The sequence below is a fragment of the Papio anubis genome, chromosome 20, assembly GCF_008728515.1.
Source record: "Papio anubis isolate 15944 chromosome 20, Panubis1.0, whole genome shotgun sequence".
Lineage (NCBI taxonomy): Eukaryota > Metazoa > Chordata > Mammalia > Primates > Cercopithecidae > Papio > Papio anubis.
This window is the reverse complement of record NC_044995.1, coordinates 2932718-2953940: the sequence shown is the minus strand read 5'-3', so window position 1 is coordinate 2953940 and position 21223 is coordinate 2932718. Positions and strand designations below refer to the sequence as shown.

At 51.5% G+C, this 21223-nt stretch overlaps 1 protein-coding gene across 2 annotated transcripts in view; it reads right to left on the bottom strand.

Moving 5' to 3' along the window:
* OPA3 (outer mitochondrial membrane lipid metabolism regulator OPA3) overlaps nucleotides 1-21223 on the bottom strand; it is a 57681-nt gene that overhangs the window by 13532 nt on the left and 22926 nt on the right. Inside the window, exon 2 of one of the 2 annotated variants that reach the window (XM_003915729.5) lies at nucleotides 12461-13310. The exons of the other annotated variant lie outside the window; for it this stretch is intronic. Coding sequence (XP_003915778.1) covers nucleotides 12913-13310 — 398 coding nt within the window. The 3' untranslated portion in view covers nucleotides 12461-12912. Of the gene's footprint in view, nucleotides 1-12460; nucleotides 13311-21223 lie in introns of those variants that run through there. 2 annotated transcript variants of the gene reach the window in all.

Genomic DNA, 21223 nt, shown 5'->3' with positions numbered 1-21223 from the left:
CAGGACATTGTCGCCCCAGTGACAGTAGATCTCATCGTATCTGTTGTTGTAATTGGTCCTGATAACTTCCACCTGCTTAGCCAAAGCGCCTTTGTCTTCCGAGTTCACTTGTGTAAAGGCGACAGTGGTCCAGGTCTTCCTGTGGACTAGACGTCCCAGTCTTGCCTTCCCCTTGATAATGCAGTAAGGGACCCCCATTTTACGACACAGGGTAGGCAAGAAGACAACCAGCTCGATGGGATCCACGTCGTGTGCAATCCCCACCAGCTGAGCTTTCTTGTTCTCCACCAAGGTGGTGACGGTGCTAACTCCTGCTCCAAGGACAGGTGGTCTCTTAGTGGGGACATCCCCTTTGCCAGCAGCCTTCTTCACGGCCCGGGCCAACAGCCTCTGCTTCTTCTCTTGCTTTATCTCTGGTCTGTACTTGTGGGCCAGCTTAAGCTGTCTGGCAGTCCAGGGCCTGGGTGAACTGGTTAATCGCGGGAGGCACTTCCAGTCGCTTATAGAGGATGGCTCTCTGCCGCTGCAACCTGATATAGCGGGGCCATTTCACAAAGCGGGTGAGGTCTCTTTTGGGCTGGATGTCCTGTCCAATGCCAAAATTCTTAGGCCTTTTCTTCTTCTTTTTTTTTTTTTTTTAGACGGAGTCTGGCTCTGTGGCCCAGGCTGGAGTGCAGTGGCCGGATCTCAGCTCACTGCAAGCTCCGCCTCCCGGGTTTACGCCATTCTCCTGCCTCAGCCTCCCGAGTAGCTGGGACTACAGGCGCCCGCCACCTCGCCCGGCTAGTTTTTTGTATTTTTTAGTAGAGACGGGGTTTCACCGTGTTAGCCAGGATGGTCTCGATCTCCTGACCTTGTGATCCGCCCGTCTCGGCCTCCCAAAGTGCTGGGATTACAGGCTTGAGCCACCGCGCCCGGCCAAGATACATTTTTTTTTTTGAGAAAGAGTCTCACTCTGCTAGCCAGGCTGGAGTGCAGTGGTGCAATGATGGCTTATTGAAGCCTCGACCTCCTGGGCTCAAGCAAACCTCCTGCCTCAGCCTCCTGAGTAGCTGGGACTATAGGCACGCACCACCACACCTGGCGCATTTTGAAACATTTTATAGAAACAGGGTCTCACTATGTTTCTCAGGCTGGTCTTGGACTCCTAGGCTCAAGCGATCCTCCCACCTCGGCCTCCCAAAGTGCTGATATTATAGGTGTGAACCACCATACCTGGCCTGAACCTGAAATCTTGGGGAAGGCTTCAAGGATACAAAGAGACCCCTAGGATCCATATTAGGCGGTGGGGTAGGTCCAGGGCAGTGGTGGGGGGTGGTACCCATGGTGCTGACAGCCTTCTGACCTTGGAGTCCCCCAGTGCTTCATGCTCGCTGCAACCCAACAGACAGACTCCTTGCTGAGAAGTGGCTGCCCAGCCAGGGACTATAGTTAGGGGCAGTTAGGTGTGGTCAGGGCACCAAGTTCTAGGAAAAATAAGCCAGCCAAGTGAAGTGGGTTACTTCCAGCCCTGGTCCATACAAGCCATGCTGTGTCCTCATGAAGACCATCCCCAGGGGGACTTTGAAATAAACACACTGAAGATGGCAGAGTTGCAACAGCCTGAGTCCCTGAATGACAGTGTGGAGGAGGAGGGCTGCCCTGCCAACCTGTTCCCAGCTAGTACAGCTGTGCATTGCTTAATGACAGGGACACAGTCTGAGAAAGGCATTGTTTGGTGATTTCGTCATTGTGCAAACATCACAGAGTGGGCTTACACAAACCTAGATAGTGTAGCCTGCTACACACCTAGGCTATGTGGTCGAGCTTTCTGCTCCTAGGCTATAAACCTAAACAGCATGTGACTGTACTGAAAATTGCAGGGAGTTACAACACAATGGTAAGTATTTGCATGTCTAGACACATCTAAACGTAGAAAAGGTACAGTAAAAATACGCTATTATCATTTTACGAGACCACTGTTGTATATGCGGTTTGTTGTTGACAGAAACCTCATTATGTGGTACATTACTTCACTGTTTTGGTGTTTTTTTTTTTTTTTTGAGATGGAGTCTCGCTCTGTCACCAGGCTGGAGTGCGGTGGCACGATCCCGGCTCACTGCAACCTCCACCTCCCTGGTTCAAGCGATTCTCCTGCCCCAGCCCCCCAAGTAGCTGGGATTACAGGCACGCGCCACCAAGCCCAGCTAATTTCAGTATTTTTAGTAGACAGGTTTCACCATGTTGGCCAGGATGGTCTCGATCTCCTGACCTCGCAATCCACCCACCTTGGCTTCCCAAAGTGCTGGGATTACAGGTGTGAGCCACCGTGCCCGGCCCATGACTTCACTGTTTTATTTTGTTTGTTTATTTATTTATTTATTTATTTATTTTTGAGACAGGGTCTCACTGTGTTGCCCAGGCTGGAGTGCAGTGGCACAATCTCAGCTCACTGCAAGCTGCAACTCTCCGGCTCGAGCAGCCATCCCACCTCAGCCTCCTGAGTATCTGGGACTAGAGGAGCAAGCCACCACGTGTGACTAACTTTTGTATTTTTGTAGAGATAGCATCTCTGTATATTGCCCAGAGGCTGGTCTCAAACTCCTGGGCTCAAGCGATCCTCCAGCTTTGGCCTCCCTAAGTGCTGGGATTACAAGCATAAGCTAGCATGACTGGCCTATTTTTATTTTTATTTTTAATTTTTTTTTTTTTTTTGAGACAGAGTCTCGCTCTGTTGCCCAGGCTTGAGTGCAGTCATGCGATCTTGGCTCACTGCAACCTCCAACTCCTGGGTTTAAGTGATTCTCCTGCCTCAGCCCCCTGAGTACCTGGGATTACAGGCACACACCACCACGCCTAAGTTTTGTATTTTTAGCAGAGATGGAGTTTCACCAGTCTCGAACTCCTGACCTCAAGTGATCTGCCCACCTTGGCCTCCCAAAGTACTGGGATTACAGGCGTGAGCCACTGTGCCCAGCTGTATTGTAATTTTTATGATTTATTTGTATTTGTAGAGGAGGAGTCTTGCTATGTTGCCCAGGCTGTTCTCCAACTCCTGAGCTCAAGCAATCCTCCTGCCTGAGGCTCCCAAAGTGCTGGGATTACAGGTGTGAGCACTGCAACTGGCCATCGTTACTGTTTTAAGAGCAAGAAGTAAACTCCATTCACTCAGTATCATTACACATCTTGGGTCTCTGTTACAGAATCGGCATCTCTAACTATAAACCTGTCAAGGTTCCTGCTGGTTTTCTTAGCCAGTGAGCTACCTGATATCCTTCTAGTAAGTTCTTTTTCTGCTTCAGTTAGCCCAGGAAGGTTCCTGTTGCTGGCAATGCAGAGTCATTTTGCAACTGTTTACTCTGTGCTAAGCAGCTTCCTAAGTGTTTTGCATGTATTGATTGATTCACTTTCATAATAACCTTACAAAGGAAGTTCTGTTATCAGGCACAAGATACCCAGTGGCTGGCCCAAGCTCACCCTACTGAGGCAGAGCTAGGGACTGACTCCAGGTATTTTGGGATCAGAGCCCATGCCCTTCCCATGATGCTTCACTGCTCTTGAGACAAACGATCTAAGCCTAAAAAGACTGCACGCTACATGCACGTTCATAGCAGCCCTATTCATAGCCACCACGCGGCGGAGACAACCCCAACGTTTGGCAGAGGCATGAATAAACAAATTGTGCTCTAGCCTTACAATGGACTATTATTCAGCCATAAAAAGGGATGATGGGGGCCAGGCGCGGTGGCTCATGCCTGTAATCCCAGCACTTTGGGAGGGTGAGGCAGGCGGATCACCTGAGGTCGGGAGTTCGACAGCAGCCTGACCAACATGATGAAACACTGTCTCCACTAAAAATACAAAATTTGGCCGGGTGCAGTGGCTTACACCTGTAATCCCAGCACTTTGGGAGGCCAAGGCAGGCCGATCACCTGAGGTCAGGAGTTCGAGACCAGCTTGACCAACATGGAGAAACCCCATCTCTACCAAAAGTATAAAATTTAGCTTGGCATGGTGGCACACGCCTGTGATCCCAGCTACTCAGGAGGCTGAGGCAGAAGAATCGCTTGAACCTGGGAGGTGGAGGTTGCAGTGAGCTGAGATCATGTCATTGCACTCCAGCTTGGGCAACAAAAGCAAAACTCTGTCTCAAAATAAATAAATAAACAAAAATAGGAAATTAACTGGGCATGGTGGCGCATGCCTGTAATCTCAGCTACTTGGGAGGCTGAGGCAGGAGAATCGCTTGAACCCGGGAGGCAGAGGTTGTGGTGAGCCAAGATCGTGCCATTGCATTCCAGCCTGGGTAACAAGAGGAAAATTCCATCTCAAAAAACCAAAAACAAACAAACAAAAAACCCATAAAAATTAGCCAGGTGTGGTGGCAGGCACCTGTAATCCCAGCTACTCAGGACGCTGAGGCAGGAGAATTACTTGAACCCGGGAGGCGGAGGTTGTAGTGAGCCGAGATGGCGCCACTGCACTCCAGCCTGGGTGACAGAGCGAGACTGTCTCAAAAAAAAAAGTAACAAAGTTGCCCATCACACATAAGAGCAATTATTATTCAGAGAAACTTATTCTAACAAGACATATAATATATAATGTATGATATTAACATATCATCAATGTGTTATAAAACGCACATAATGGGTTTCACACATTTATAATATATATTAAGTAATACAATGCACATATATCTGTAGTTATTCTTCATGAAATGGAATATAATAAAACAGACAATATTAAACTGAACTGCAAATATTAAGGGTAATTAATGAAACTTTCATTTCAATGATATGTACATAAGCATATATACTACATATAATATACGATTTATGTTACACATGACATAAAATACACATTTTATACTCCATTGTATGTCACATAATACATGAATTGTACACTTTTAAAATACATAGAATTGTAAATTATTGTATAAATATGCACACGATGGATTATACAAACTCTGCTTTTTTTTTTTTTTTTTTGAGACGGAGTCTTGCTCTGTGCCCCAGGCTGGAGTGCAGTGGCGCGATCTCGGCTCACTGCAAGCTCTGCCCCGCCGGGTTCATGCCATTCTCCTGCCTCAGCCTCCCAAGTAGCTGGGACTACAGGCGCCCGCCACCTCGCCCGGCTAATTTTCTTGTATTTTTAGTAGAGACGGGGTTTCACCGTGTTAGCCAGGATGGTCTCGATCTCCTGACCTCGTGATCCGCCCGTCCCGGCCTCCCAAAGTGCTGGGATTACAGGCTTGAGCCACCGCGCCCGGCCTTGCTTTTTTTTTTTTGAGACAGGGTCTCACTTTGTCCGCCAGGCTGGAGTGCTGGGGCGTGATCTCAGTTCACTGCAGCCTCAACTACCTGGGTTCAAGCAATCCTCCTGCCTCAGCTCCCCAAGTAGCTGGGACTACAGGTGTGTGCCAGCATGCGGGGCTAATTTTTTTTGTTTTTGTTTTTTTGAGACCAAGTCTCGCTCTGGCACCTGGGCTGGAGTGCAGTGGTGCAATCTTGGCTCACTGCAACGTCCAACTCCCGGGCTCAAGCAATTCTTCTATGTCAGCCTCCCAAGTAGCTGGGATTACAGACGTGCACCACCACACCTGGCTAATGTTTGTATTCCTATTAGAGACGGGGTTTCACCATGTTGGCCAGGCTGGTCTCAAACTCCTGACTTCAAGTGACCCTCCCACCTCAGTCTTCCAAAATACTGAGATTACAGGCGTAAGCCACCGCGCCTGGCCTAAAACTCTGCTTCTTATTGTGGCACATGGCTGTAGATTGAGGTGGAGGTTCTGAGATCTGCGCGCAGTGGGGGTTACTGCTGAGCGCTGGGGATATTTCCTGTGGGGAAGGAGGGAGGGAGGGAGGACTCCGCAGAGGGGGAAGCTGAAGCCAGATGCGGTGGAAGCAGAGGCCTGAGTGATCCTGTGGGGGCTCCAGAGCTGGGATGACCTCCACAGTTGTGCCAATCAAGGCAAGGGGCAGCCTTTGCTTGCCTGGACCCCTCGCTCAGCGTCTCCCCTCGGTTACTCTATTCCAGGGGAGGATAAACTTTTTCCGTAAAGGGCCAGAGAGTACAAGGGCCCTAGGATCTCTGTGCAAATACTCAGCTCTGTCACTGTACTGCAAAAGCAACCGTGGAAAACACGGAAACGAATGAGTGCCTGGGTTCTTTATTTACAAAGACAGGTAGCAAGGGTCCCCTTGATTTGGCCCGAAGGCCTTGGTCAGCGCGCCACTGCTCTATTCTGACAGCTAGAACCTCTTGCTGTTCCAGGAACAGGCCAACGCCACATCTGTCCTAGGACTTTCACAGATACTCACAGCCCTCTGTCTCCCTCCATCTGAAGCGCTGCCTCCTCCCTGCCCACCTGTCCAGATCAGCAGTGCCCATGAGTCCGGAACTCCTCCCCTGCCTCTATTCCTCTCAGTCCTCATCACCCCGTGCTGGATTAGATCTTTCCCTTTTTTTTTTTTTTTTTTTTTTTTGAGACGGAGTCTCATTCTTGTTACCCAGGCTGGAGTGCAATGGTGCAATCTTGGCTCACTGCAACCTCCGCCTCCCGAGTTCAAGCGATTCTCCTGCCTCAGCCTCCTGAGTAGCTGGGATTACAGGCATGCGCCACCACGCCCTGCTAATTTTGTATTTTTAGTAAAGACAGGGTTTGTCCATGTTGGTCAGGCTGGTCTCAAGCTCCCGACCTCAGGTGATCAGCCTGCCTCAGCCTCCCAAAGAGCTGGGATTACAGGCGTGAGCCACCGCGCCCGACCACTCTTTCCTTCCTTATTGCCGTTCTCTGGCACTAGAACGTCGGCTCCAGTGAGGGCCTCTGCTTACTCCCAACTGGTTCCCAGTTACTAGAACGGAGCCTGGCGCAGTCGATCCTCAATACACTCAGAGATGCCATGCTTCTCCTCTCTCTGTCCACACCGACTCCAGCTATAAGCCATTGCCACTGGGGACCCAAGCCCGCCACTCAGGAACACAGCGAATGGCCCAAGAGTGGCTCCGTGGGCCAACAGATCAGGTTGGGGCTTATGTAAAGTCCATTTTCTCCTGGGGTGGCTCTCAGCCATCTTTCCCCCTTCCAGGCAAGGGCATGCCCTACAGAGAAACCAACAAGGGGGACAGCACAGCCTACCAGGAGATGGGAGAGGCACAGCCCTCAGGGCACCTCCCAGGGTTTTGTGAGCTGGGATGGATGGTTTTATAGTCCTGAGTCACCCCGGAGGGGGGAGTCTGCATTCAGCCCAGCCCCTGCTTCCTAAACAACTATGGGGTGGGGCAGGGAACACTGGAAAATAAATGTATGTGTGAGCATCTGTAAGTAAGACTGGGTGAGGGCAGGGCTGGGGCTGCCTCTGTCACCGCTGTGACCCCAGCACGGGGTGGGGCAGAGAGTGGGTAACTCAGTGAGTTTTTTTTTTTTTTTTTTTTTTTTTTTGAGACGGAGTCTCGCTCTGTCGCCCAGGCTGGAGTGCAGTGGCCAGATCTCCGCTCACTGCAAGCTCCGCCTCCCGGGTTCGCGCAATTCTCCTGCCTCAGCCTCCCGAGCAGCTGGGACTACAGGCGCCGGCCACCTCGCCCGGCTAGTTTTTTTGTATTTTTAGTAGAGACGGGGTTTCACCGTGTTAGCCAGGATGGTCTCGATCTCCTGACCTCGTGATCCGCCCGTCTCGGCCTCCCAAAGTGCTGGGATTACAGGCTTGAGCCACCGCGCCCGGCCGAGTTTTTTTTTTTTTTGCGGGAGATGCTCCACCAAGGACACTGGGTCCATGCCCGGGTGCAGCACCACCTCAGTGAGTTTTTCGAGTGAAAGAATAAAGGATATTTTTTCCTAAGGTTGACATGGACTTTATTTATTTATTTATTTATTTAGAGATGGAGTCTCGCTCTGTCGCCCAGGCTGGAGTACAGTGGCATGATCTCGGCTCACTGCAACCTTGGCCTCCCGGGTTCAAGTGATTCTCCTGCCTCAGCCTCCTGAGTAGCTGGGACTACAGGTGCACGCCACCATGCCTGGCTAATTTTTGGATTTTTAGTAGAGACGAGGTTTCACCATGTTGGTCAAGCTGGTCTTCAACTCCTGACCTCAGGTGATCCACCCGCCTTGGCCTCCCAAAGTGTTGGGATTACAGACGTGAGCCACCGCGCCCAGCCCCAAGGACTTTTTAAATATGAAAAAAGAATGCATCAACTTGAAGACAATCAGCTTCATTTACAAATTTATTCTAACCCCTCTCCCCACATTGCAAGGTATACACAATTTTAGCTAGTAGAACACACGAGCAGTGAACCATCCTCTGGCCTCCTGCATTTTGAAAGGACATTCTTTCCATTTCCACACACCCCGGCCACCCCTGGCACCGCAGTGGGGGAAGTAGATGGCCCTGCTGCCCATGAGGACTGGCCACCTGTCAGGGCAGGGCAGGACTGAGTACGAAGTCTCTGAGATGTGAGAGCAGCACTCCATCCGGGTCAGGATGGCGCTGGGGTCAGGAATTGGAGCTCCTGCCTGTCTTCACATTCCCACCTCTGTCTTTGTGTGTGTGTGTGTGTGTGTGTGTGTGTGTGTGTGAGACAGAGTCTCACTCTGTCACCCAGGCTAGAGTGCAGTGGCATGATCTCAGCTCACTGCAACCTCTGCCTCCTGGGTTCAAGCAATTCTCGTGCCTCAGCCTCCCGAGTAGCTGGGATTCAGGAATGTGCCACGACGCTCGGCTAATTTTTGTAGTTTTAGTATAGACGGGGTTTCGCCATATTGGCCAGGCTGGTCTCGATCTCCTAACATCATGTGATTCGTCCACCTCGGCCTCTCAAAGTGCTGGGATGAGAGGCGTGAGCCACCATGCGCGCCTGGGTCAGTCCCAGTTTTAAACATAGCCCCACTCAGGACCCACTCGATCAGTTCCCTCTGCTCCAAGTTCTCCCCCTCTTCCAGAAGGAACTGAAATGTTGTTTCAGGCCAGGCACAGTGGCTCACACCTGTAATCCCAGCACTCTGGGAGGCCGAGGTGGGTGGATTACCTGAGGTGAGGAGTTCAAGACCAGCCTGGGCAACCTGGTGAAACCCCATCTCCACTAAAATACAAAAATTAGCCAGGCGTGGGTGGTGGGCGCATGTAATCCCAGCTACTCCGGAGGCTGAGGCAGGAGAACTGGTTGAGCCTGGCAGGTGGAAGCTGCAGTGAGCCGAGATCGCAGCACTGCGCTCCAGCCTGGGTGACAGAGCTAGACTCTGTCTCCAAAAAAAAGAAAAGAATAGAAAAGAACAGAACAGAAAAGAAAAGCTGTTTCAGAACCTGTTTCCTGGCTTTCTATTTGGGCAGATCTTGGTCCGGGCCATATTTACCTCCTTAGAGAAGGGAGGTGAGGACGGAAGTGGGGGAAAGCCCGGCCCTCCCACTTTCACCTGCAGCTTCCCGAGAGCGGGCCCAGGTGGAATGGTTGCCCCTTTTACACAATGCTATGATCTCAGGTGTGATCCAGGGCTGCTCTGAGAGGGGATAGAGAGGGTCTCCCATTGTCAACGCCACCTCTGGGACGGCCTGGGCCTCTGTGTAGAGATCGCCACCCCCCCAGCCTCTGCTCAGCCATCGCCTCTCCCTCCTCACTCTGCAGTTAGGGTAATACAAGCCCCTCACTCTGCCCCTACTACTTCACCGCCCTGGGCAGTCAGCCCCTCATTGGCTGTGGCATCTCTGGCAAGTCCCTTTGCTTACCCTTGGCCTTAGTTTCCCCACCTCATAGGGTGACTCTTGGACCTCTCCCCATCAGAACCCTTCCCATCAGAGCTTATTTTAATAAGCTCTGTACCCATTGTGGAGATCCACATGATGGTTCTCAGATACAGCCTCAGGATGCCTTCATCATCTTGCGGCTCCTCTAATTAGGAGACAGCTACAGTCGGAAGGGCAGACTGCAGGCTAGTGGGACCCACCCGCCCCCTGCTTCAGTGGCAGATCCGGGAAGAGAAACCCAGTAGCAAAGAGGGGGTTCCTAGACTGTTCCTCTCAGCTAGCGGGAAGGCTAAATGGCCCGCAGGGTTGGCGGGAGTCCCAGGGTACTTTTTTTCTAAGAAAAGGTCTCGCTCTCTCATCCAGGCTGGAGTAAAGTGGCAGGATCACAGCTCACTGCAGCCTCAACCTCCAGGGCTTGCGTGATCCTCCTGCCTCAGCCTCCCAAGTAGCTGGGACTACAGGCATGCACCACCGCATCTGGCTAATATTTTTATTTTATTTTTGTAGAGATGGGTTCTTACTGTGTTGCCCAGGCTGGTCTTCAGCTCCTGGGCTCAAAGAGTTCCCTCCTGCCTTGGTCTCCCAAAGTGCTGAGATTACAGGTGTGAGCCACTGCACCTGGACGCCAGCATACTTTTGGGGTGAGGAGGAGTATGGGCTGATAGCTTGAATGGTGGGCCCCCAACAGACATGTCCACATACTAACCCCCAGGACCTGTACTTATGACAGTTTATTTGGAAAAAGTGTTTTTTTAGATGTAATTAAGGGTCTTGAGGTGGGATCACCCTGAACTCAAGATAGGCCCTAAATACAATGACAGGTGTTCTGGTAAGTGACAAAACAGAAGAGGGAAAAGGCCATGTGAAGCTGGAGGCAGAGCCAAGGAAGGCCTGGAATCACCAGGAGCTGGAAGAGGGAGCGTGTCCCTGTCAGCACCTTGGTTTCAGACTTCTGGACTCCAGAACTGTGTGAATTAAATTCCTGTTAGACTGAAGCCATCAAGTTCACCACCCACTGGTGACCTGTTATGGCAGCCCCAGGAAATTAATCAAGGAGTTAAGGCCAACTGGTGGCCTAATTGGTAGGATGGGGGTGGGACTGGGGGCTATGGAGGCAGGAGGGTACCGCTACATGAAGACGGGCTGTCGGGTCAGTCCAGAGCTCCGAGGAAAGAAAGCAAGAACACACAGATTAGGAGACGCGGATGGAGGATGAAGGATGTGACAACTGAATTCATGGGCTTGGATTCGACTGGGGCCCTGAAAAATGCTGAGCAAGGTGGGGAAGGCAAGAAAGGACATGCCACACAGTACAAGCTTCAGGGACTCTGAGGACAGGAAAATAGGGGGCTGAGGCAGAAGGACAGGCTGGATTAGCCCTAGTTAGGATCAAATTTCTCACCATGGAAAGAGGGTTGGAGGACATTCACAGAAAAGACCCTGTAGCGCCATTCCAGTGGGTCGTGCCACAGACTCAAGGATGAGAGTGTTCTGTTGGAATAGTTCACTTGGGGCCTCAAGGGAAGGTACAATGATTCCATGGATTGACTGCAGGCCAGGACCTTTTGTGTTTGTTTGTTTGTTTTGAGACAGAGTTTCGCTCTTGTTGCCCAGGCTGGAGTGCAATGGCACGATCTCGGCTCACCGCAACCTCCGCCTCCTAGGTTCAAGCGATTCTTCTGCCTCAGCCTCCCGAGTAGCCGAGATTACAGGCATGTGCCACCACGCCTGGCTAATTTTGTATTTTTTAGTAGAGATGGGGTTTTGTCATGTTGGTCAGGCTGGTATCGAACTCCTGACCTCAGGTGATCCACCCATCTCGGCCTCCCAAAGTGCTGGGATTACAGGTGTGAGCTACCGCGCCCAGCCAGGTTTTTTTTTTTTTTTTTTTTTTTTAAGATGGAGTTTTGCTTGTTGCCTGGGCTGGAGTGCAATTGTGCAATCTCGGCTCCCTACAACCTCTGCCTCCCGGGTTCAAGCAATTCTCCTGTCTCAGCCTTCCAAGTAGCCGGGATTACAGATACATGCCACCATGCCCGGCTAATTTTTGTATTTTTAGTAGAGACGGGGTTTCATCATATTGGTCAGGCTGGTCTCAAACTCCCAACATCAAGTGACCCGCCCACCTCGGACTTCCAAACTGCTGGGATTACAGGCGTGAGCCACCGTGCCCGGCCAGGATTTTTTTTTTTTTTTTTTTTTTTGAGACATAGTCTCACTCTGTCACCGAGGCTGGAATACAGTGGTACAATCTCGGCTCACTGCAACCTCCACCTTCCAAGTTCAAGCAATTCTCTTGTCTCAGCCTCCCAAGTAGCTGGGATTACAGGCACCCACCACCACGCCTAGTTAACTTTTGGTTTTGAGATGGTGTCTTGCTCTGTCGCCCAGGCTAGAGTGTAATGGTACCATCTTGGCTCACTGCAATCTCCACCTCGTGGGTTCAAGCAATTCTCCTGCCTCAGCCTCCCGAGTAGCTGGGATTACAAGCGCACCCTATCACACCCAGCTAATTTTTGTATTTTTAGTAGAGATGGGGTTTCACCATGTTGGCCAGGCTGGTCTGGAACTCCTGACCTCAAGTGATCTGGCCGCCTCAGCCTCCCCAGGTGCTGGGATTACAGGTATGAGCCATGGCTCCCAGCCGCACCTTTGTTTTTTCTCCTAAAGACAGCAGTGATGCTCAGCTAGAGCTGACCTTAGAAGGTGACGGGGAGAAAAGACCACTGCAACACACTGCATTTCCTTACAGAGGTCTGTACCCATTGACAAAGAGAAGGGGGTGTTCCAGTGTAACAGATGAGTGTCCCGGTAAAGGTTAACACTGATCAGGTAAACCGGGGGGGGGGGGGGGGGGAGCGTTAACAATAACACATTGATTCAGCTCAAGACCAGGTTCCGTTTTTTCATTTGCCAGAGTGCCCGCGGTGTCCTGCTGGCTGGGACTTTGCAGGTCGTCCTGGTTTGGAGTCGGGGCTAGGAGGTGAAGGATGATGGAGAGGGCTATGTTGCAACACTTCACCTGCTGGTCCCAGTGGCAGGTAACTGCTGCTCTTATCAGCAGGGGTAACCAAATGCCAAGTTGCACCAAAATCCTGGTGGTTTCCACTGGGCCAGCACAGGCAGGGGTGGTGTGGGAAGAAGGCCACGTTAGGTACATAGGCCATGTCCAAATTCAGGGTCCAGCAAGCTCCTATTTCTTGGACGCAGACACTGCCTGGGACGCGGACCGGCCGGGGTTGCAGAGCTGGGCGCGCACCTCTTGCAGCTCTGTGCGCAGTTCCTCCAGGGCGCCCTGTGGAGGCGCCGCCTGCACCTGCGCCTGCAGCGCTTCCAGCGCCAGCGCCAGGTGGCCCACCTCGTCCCGCAGCGCGTTCCAGGCGGCGCGCTGCTCTTCCTCCTTGTGACGCTGCTGCGCCTGGTGGCGCCAGTACTCCAGCACCAGGCAGCCGCCGCCCACGATGAAGATGGTGGCTTCGCCCAGCAGCTCCGCGCCCAGCTCGGCTGCCGCCTCCTCGTTCAGCGGCTTGATGACCGTGCCTCGGAAGCCCATGATGCGCATCTTGGTCCGCATCTCCACCCAGTGGTACACTGCGGGGGAAGAGAGGGGTCAGGCTGCGCTCTGGGAGCCCCCTGCAAGCCCCACCCCTCTCACCCAGGAAATGCAGTCACCTAGCCTGGGTAACCCAGGGGTCTTTTAAAAGACCAGAAGATTCTAGCGAGCAGCCAGGGATGAGAAACACTGCCCCAGAAGGGAGGTCCTCAGACTTGAGGGGCCACGCCCCAAGAGGGACACCAGGGACTTCCACAGCGCAAAGTTCATGGACGGTGTAAAGGTCCAGTTGCCAGATGCTTAGCTCCCTGTGTTCCTCCCTTAAGCCACCGCCAGCCAGGCTGTCCTGCCCTGGCACTGTCGCCCCACCCACTTCCCAGGAGAAAGACCAACCCCCTTTCTTGCCTTATTTTCCCAAAGTGCAAAGTTGGGGCTGCAGGTTGGTGGGGGGGATGGGGGCTCCTGGCTCCAAAGGGCAGCTTAAGGTGGCAATCGATGCTAAGTGCCTCTGAACACTTAGATACATTTGTAATAATCAATCAATTTTGCAAGTTTGATGGCTCCAATCCTAGAATTTCATCAGCCCTGAAGGTGCAGCTAAGAGCTGCAGCTCTTCACAGTGAGGTTTTGGGCACATACCTTGGTGGGAGCTCAAGAGGTGAGTGGTGCTGCTGGAACAAAAACTCCTTCCTTGCCTAGCTGCTTCTTTATGAAGGAAGATTCTCAGCACTTGAGTCTTTAAAACCAGTGCAGAATTGATGCTGCACCCTGACTCACTCCTGCAACAATTAATATTCATCCAAGGGCACATGAAACCACAGAGGGAACCCTTGTCTGGTGCTTTTGCAGACTCATTTGCAACATCTTCTTTTACTTTAAAGGTTTAGTAATTATTCATGAAAATGTATAAAAGATGAACTCTTTTGTTGTTGTTGTTTTGGAGATGGAGTCTCGCTCTGTTGCCATGCTGGAGTGCAGTGGCACAGTCTTGGCTCACTGCAACCTCTGCCTCCCGTGTTCAAGCAATTTCCCTGCCTCCGCCTCCTGAGTAGCTGGGACTACAGGCGTGCACTACCATGCCTGGCTAATTTTTTGTATTTTCAGTACAGAAGGGGTTTCACCATGGCCAAGCTGGTCTCGATCGTCTGACCTTGTGATCCACTCGCCTTGGCCTCTCAAAGTGCTGGGATTACAGTCGTGAGCCACTGCTCCCAGCCAAAAGATGAACATTTTAAAGTAACTGTGCACTAATAATAATTTCAAAATTAACTCAATCCAGAAGAAAACAATTTAGCATTTAGAACCTTATGGTCACAGGAAATTAACATGTAAATTTCTGTATGTATTTTGGTTGCCGACATATAAATTAGATGGAATTCTGTGGGTATGTGGACTGTAAATACAAAAGTACACGAATGAAAAGAAACCATGTGAAATTTCTGACTGAAAAAGAAGAGCTTGTTTTTATTTTTATTATTTTCGAGACAGGGTCTTGTTTTGTCACCCAGGCTGGAGTGTAGTGGCGCAATCGTGGCTCACTGCAGCCTCGACCTTCCAGGCTCAAGTGATCCTCCCACCACCTCAGTCCCTTGAGTAGCTGGGACTACAAGTATGTCTGGCTAAAATTTTTTTTTTTTTTTTGAGACGGAGTCTCGCTCTGTCATCCGCTGGAGTGCAGTGGCGTGATCTCGGCTCACTGCAAGCTCTGCCTCCCGGGTTCATGCCATTTTCCTGCCTCAGCCTCCCGAGTAGTTGGGACTATAGGCGCCCGCTACCATGCCTGGATAATTTTTTTGCACTTTTAATAGAGACGGGGTTTCACCATGTTATCCAGGATGGTCTCGATCTCCTGACCTCGTGATCCGCCCACCTCAGCCTCCCAAAGTGTTGGTTGGGATTACAGGCATAAGCCACTGCGCCCAGCCATTTTTGTATTTTTTTTTAAATAGAGATGGGGGTTATCAGTATGTTGCCCAGGCTGGTCTCGAACTCCTAGGCTCAAGCAATCTGGCTGCCTCAGCCTCCCAAAGTGCTGGGATTGCAGATGTGAGCCACTATGCCTGAGAGAGAGAGATATATATATATATCTCCTTAAACCAGACATTGGAAGGCATCAAATCATTATTATTGTATGTAATTTACGATAAATATGAAGGGAAGGGATGCACCAGCCGTCTGGACGTGTCAATATCATAACACACCAGAACCAGAAATTCCATCCTTCACAACTACTTAAGGTTATGAAAAAAGTTTTACTTGTCAACTTGAAAATGCACTAGAGGGCACACAATTTTTTTTTTCTTTTTCTGAGACAGGATCTCGCTCTGTTGCCCAGGCTGGAGTGCTATGGCAATCTCGGTTCACTGCAACCTCCGCCTCCCAGGTTCAAGTCATCCTCCCACCTCAGCCTCCTGAGTAGCTGGGACTACAGGCGCATGCCACCATGCCTGGCTAATTTTATTTTTTTGGGTAGAGATGGGCTCTTGCCATATTCCATCATATTTATTTATGTATTTAACAGATGGGATCTCACTCTGTGGTCCAGGATGGAAGGCAGTGGCTCTATCACAGTTCACTGCAACCTCAAACACCTAGACTCAAGCAATCCTCCCACCTCAGCCTCTGGAGCAGCTGGAACTACAGATGCCGTACCATGCCTGGCTGTTTTCAATTTTTTTTTTTTTTTTTTTTAGAGACGGGGTCTTGCTATGTTGCCAAAGCTGGTCTTGAACTCCTGGGCTCAAGCAATCATCCTGCCTCAGCCTCCCAAAGTACTGGGACGACAGGAGAGAGCCACTGTGCCCAGCCACTACACATCTTTCATCTTCAAAGGGGTGGGGCGGCAGGAAGGCGTGGGGGCGCTCTGCTGGAGCTGGAGGGAAGACCTGAGGCACGAGCCCAGGGCCCGAGCAGTCACTGTCACTGTCACTGTCAGCTGCTGCAGTTACTATTACAGCTGACTGTGGCTTAGGCCCTGGGCTTGTGGGTTCCTGGGATCCAGGCTGTGGAGACCCTCCCACACTGAGGTCTTAGGGTCAGGCTGACCTGGGGTCCCCCTAGGGCTCTGCCACCTGCTCTCTGGTCAATGACAGCCTGCTCCGAGCCCCCCTCTGTAACACAGGAAGGACAGCATCATCCTGACAATAACACTCGCCAGCCCTGGTGGCGGCCCAGAGCTGGGCCCGTAACTGTCACTGCCTCCTTCATGTCAGGGACACCTAGCACAGTGGCCAGAGAGTGGTGAGGGCTGAGGCCTCCTCTGGCCTTCCTGGGTGGGGTTCCCAGTGTGCAACTGCAAGTGTCTCAGCGTAGACCACGCATGGGGATTTGGGCCAGCAGGTGGGTCTGGGTGTGCCAATGGGAGTGGGCACGTACCCAGGCCACAGAAAATCAAATCAAAGAGGGTGTGTGTGTGTATGCGCGCAGGCATGGGCTTTCAGGGCTCTTAGAGTGGGGGCTGACGGCATTCTCTCTCGGGTCAGCGGTCAGATGTGGGCTTCAGGAAACAAGGCCCAGGTGGGAATGAATCACAACAGGGCTGTGATTCTAGAAGTGATAGCTGTGAGGGGCCGGGACAGAGTAAGCTGGAGGACTCACCAGACTTGCGGGGGTCAACAGGTTCCAGATGTCTCCTAGACCCCTCACACTCAGCGTGTCCAAACCTGAACCCAGCTCCCGGCCCCACACCTGTCCCCCAGCTAGAGACCGGGGCCTCATCCCAGCTGTTACCCTCCTCCCATGGCCTCTCAGCTGCGTGTCGGGTCCATTCTGCATCTTGAACATCTCTCCCAGTGGATTCCCTTCTGCTGTCCTCGTCCAGGATCCATCCCAGCTCTGACCAACGTTCCCCTCCCTGACCTGAATAGGAGGAATGCAGCCTGTCTATCCACTTCCAAGTGCCTATCACAACCAGGAATAGTGGCTATCCAGTTACTTGTCTGCAATCAGTCTCCCCACTGTCCTGTAAGCCTCACGAGGGCAGGGCCCAGGGCTGTCACTGTCACTGCTGTGTCCCCAGCACTGCCCAGTGCCGGGTCAGGCACACACATGATGCTCATTAGATCTAAGCTTAACACATAAGTGGGTCCCGCCTCCAGCCTCCTTCCCATCTGGCCGCCCCTCACCCTCTGCACCAGGCTCCACTCCAGCAATCAGAAGGAACTGGTGAGAAGAAAAGAACAAACTGGCCAGGCTGTAGCTTAGCCTTTATTTTTATTTATTTATTTTTTTTGAGACAGAGTCTCGGGCTTCTGTTGCCTAGCTGTGAGTGCAGTGGCTGGATCTCGCTCACTGCAAGCCCGGCCTCCCCGGTTCACGCCATTCTTTCCTGCTCCCAGCCTCCCCGAGAAGCTGGGACTACAGGCCATCACAAGGCCAAGAGTTTTTGTGGTTTTTTTAGAGACGTTTCGTCGTGTTAGCCAGGATGGGACGATCGACCTCATGCTGCTCTCCTTCCTACAGGCAGCTGGGATTACAGGCTACTGCCCGCCAGCTCAGGCCTTTAATCCTGGCACTTTGGGAGGCCGGTGACAGGTGGGACTGGGTGGGGTCAGGGAGTTCAAGATCAGCCTGGCCAACATGCGTCCCCATCTCTACTAAAAATACAAAAAAATTAGCTGGGCTTAGTGGGAGGCCCTGTAATCCCAGCGCCACTGGGAGGCTGAGGCAGAAGAACTGCTTGAACCTGAGGCGAGGCAGTGAGCAAGAAGATCACGCCCACTCACCCAGGCTGGGCAACAAGAGCAAGACTCTGTCTCCAAAAAAAAAAAAAAAAAAAAAAATTAAAAAGAAAAAAGAAAGAAAAGAAAAAACCTACCATTCCCCGTCGCTCCCCACCCCCAATCCCTGCCGCAAATAAAAGTAACACATTGCAAGAAAACAAAGTACTCAAACTACAAAACGTAGTCAAAGTTCCCTCCTCAGAGGAACCCTCAACTACTGCCGTCGTCAGCCTGTTTTCCCCTAGCGCCATCTCCTGGACAGCCCGCAGTAGGCACACCTCACTCATTTCTGAGCTCTTCAGCTGGAGGTTTGTTCAGATCTAAACCATTGTTAGTTACTCATAATCCAGCGCCACTATGAAAGGTGAGCACTCTGTCCCCACACGGCCTGCCCTTCCTCCACTCCCCCATTTCTACAGGGGATTTGTGTGTAGTTTTTATTATTGTATGTTCCGTTTTTTTTTCAGACGGAGTCTCGCTTTGTCCCCAAGGTTGGAGTGCAGTGGCGTGATCTCGGCTACACGGTGCAGTGGCCATGGAAACACTCTCCAATGTGGTGTGACTAAGGCAGAGAGGAGACCCTCTTGAGTGCTGTTTCATGAGACTTCACTGCTTTTTTTTTGATCGAGTTTTGCTCTTGTTGCCCAGGTTGGAGGGCAGTGGCTTGATCTTGGCTCACTGCAACCTCTGCCTCCCGGGTTCGAGTGATTCTCCTGCCTGAACCTCCCAAGTAGCTGGGATTACAGGCGCCAGCCACCATGCCCAACTAACTTTTGTATTTTTAGTAGAGACGGGATTTCTCCATGTTAGCCAGGCTGGTCTTGAACTCCTGACCTCAAGTGATCTGCCCACCTCGGCCTCCCAAAGTATTGGGACTACAGGTGTGAGCCACCATGTCTGGCCTGACTCCAACTTCATGAGAGATCTTAACCTATAATTTTCCTTTTCTGTAATGGCTTTGTCAAGCTTTGATATCACTATTCTATTGGACTCATAAAATGAATAAGTCAGTGGTCCTACTTTCTCTATTACTTAAAAGAACTTGGACAATGGTATCCTTCCCTCTCCTTCCCCTTCCCCTTCTCATCCCCCTTCCCCTCCCCTTCCCTTCCCCCTTCCCTTCTCTTCCCTTTCCTTTCCTTTCCTCTTTCTTTTTTTTTTTTTTGAGATTGAGTCTCACCGTGCTGTCCCAGGTGGACTGCAGTGGCGCGACCTCAGCTCACTGCAACCTCTACCTCCTGGGTTCAAGCGATTCTCTCACCTCAGCCTCCCATGTAGCTCGGACTACAGATGCACACCACCACACCTGGCCAATTTTTGTATTTTTGGTAGAGACAGGGTTTCACCACGTTGACCAGGCTGGTCTCGAATTCGTGACCTCATGTGATCCACCCGCCTCGGCCTCCCAAAGTGCTGGGATTACAGGTGTGAGCCACCGCAGCTGGCCTCCTCTATTTCTCTTTTCCTGTCCTTTCCCAATTCTTCTTTTAGATCGCAGCTGAACTGTCCCTTCCTCCAGGAAGCTCTCCCTGAACCACAGGCTGGGTCAGACACATTCTCAAGGTTCTCAAAGCTCCCTGGGCTTAACACGAGACCAGCCTTAATAAATGGCAGCAAGAACTTTGGAGTCACACAGACCTGGACTCAAATCCTGGTTCTGTCACTTTCTGGATATGCAAGTTGAGCCTTGGTGTTTCCTCATCAAAACTAGGGATCAAAATACTCAACTGGCAGGAATGGGAGAATGGCAATGACAGAGTAAGGGAGAAAATGCTCAGTTTGTAAATGTTAATCTAATATCCTCTTCCTGACTCCTATTAGGAATTTTATTCCTGGAAGTACGTCCTACCCACTGGTCTGAATCTACTCTTGGGTTACATAGAATCGTTTTCCATCTCCTCCCTGAACTCTCCCTCCAGACTCACTCCCTTTCATCTGTCTTCCATAACAGAGAATCCCAACTCAGATGTCCCCTCCTCCAGGAAGTCTTCCCTGACCTCCAGACCCCTGGGCTCCTCCATCCGAGCTCTGACTGCTCTGGGTCCTCACTGCATGGTGACAAGTCTGTCTCTCCAACTGGACTGTGAGGCTGATGCAGGCAGGGCTTGAGCCTAACTCGGTCACTGCACTGTCCCCAGCCCCAGCTAGGCACAGAGCAGGCACTTAATGAAAAAGCTGATCTGTGGAGGTGCCCAGGAGGTGGTCATGGACAATACCCGCTGGTCACTCTCTCTGCACTGTTCCCAGTCTCAGCTGCACTTAATGAAAAAAAGCTGATCTGTGGAGGTGCCCGGGAGGTGGTCATCATGGGACAATAAAGGGTTCTCTGTCTCTTGGCTCCCATCTCTCTCCTGATGCTTTTGGTGTTATCTGTCCCCTCGAGAATGTGGCACTGTGCATCACCCCTCCTCCTGGAGATGTGTGCTTCTCTTGGCTCCAGGCCCCCTCCACCCGTCTGTCTCTGATATGGACCCTTTCCTCGGCCTCAGTGGCTGGCATTTCTCAGGGTACCATTTCCCAAGCCCTCTTCTTACTCGACTGTCACATCCACTTCCCGGGGCCACTCAGAACTTCAGGACCCAAATTCCTGTGCTCAGATCTCTCTCAGCCCGGGAGCTCCAGGTCACAGGCACTTCAGACACGCTAGGTCACAACACAATGGCTGACCAGGCCCAGGGAGGAGATTTCCCAGAGAAAGGAGGGATATCTTAACCCACGGAGTCAAGTAAAGTAACATACTTGGCCACAGTTAACTATTGTTCAAGATTTTTCTGAGCATGAAACTGCAGGTGGCTGGAATGCAACCCTTTCCTCAGGAAATGTGCTGCTAAGACAAAACAGCTCCCTCCATGGTGGGGGACTGGGGCTCAGGAGCTTATGGACAAATAGCACAGGCTGGACGCAGTGGCTCATGCCTGTAATCCCAGCACTTTGGGAGGCCGAGGTGGGTGGATCACCTGAGATCAGGAGTTCGAGATCAGCCTGACCAACATGGAAAAACCCCGTCTCTACTAAAAACACAAAATTAGCTGGGCGTGGTGGCACATGCCTGTAATCCCAGCTACTTGGGAGGCTGAGGCAGGAGAATCACTTGAACACAGGAGGCAGAGACTGCAGTGAGCCAAGATCATGCCACTGTACTCTAGCCTGGGCAGCAAGAGCAAAACTCCATCTCAAAAAAGAAAAGACAAAGTGCCTCCCCCACTATTGGGAACAAGTCTGCACACGAT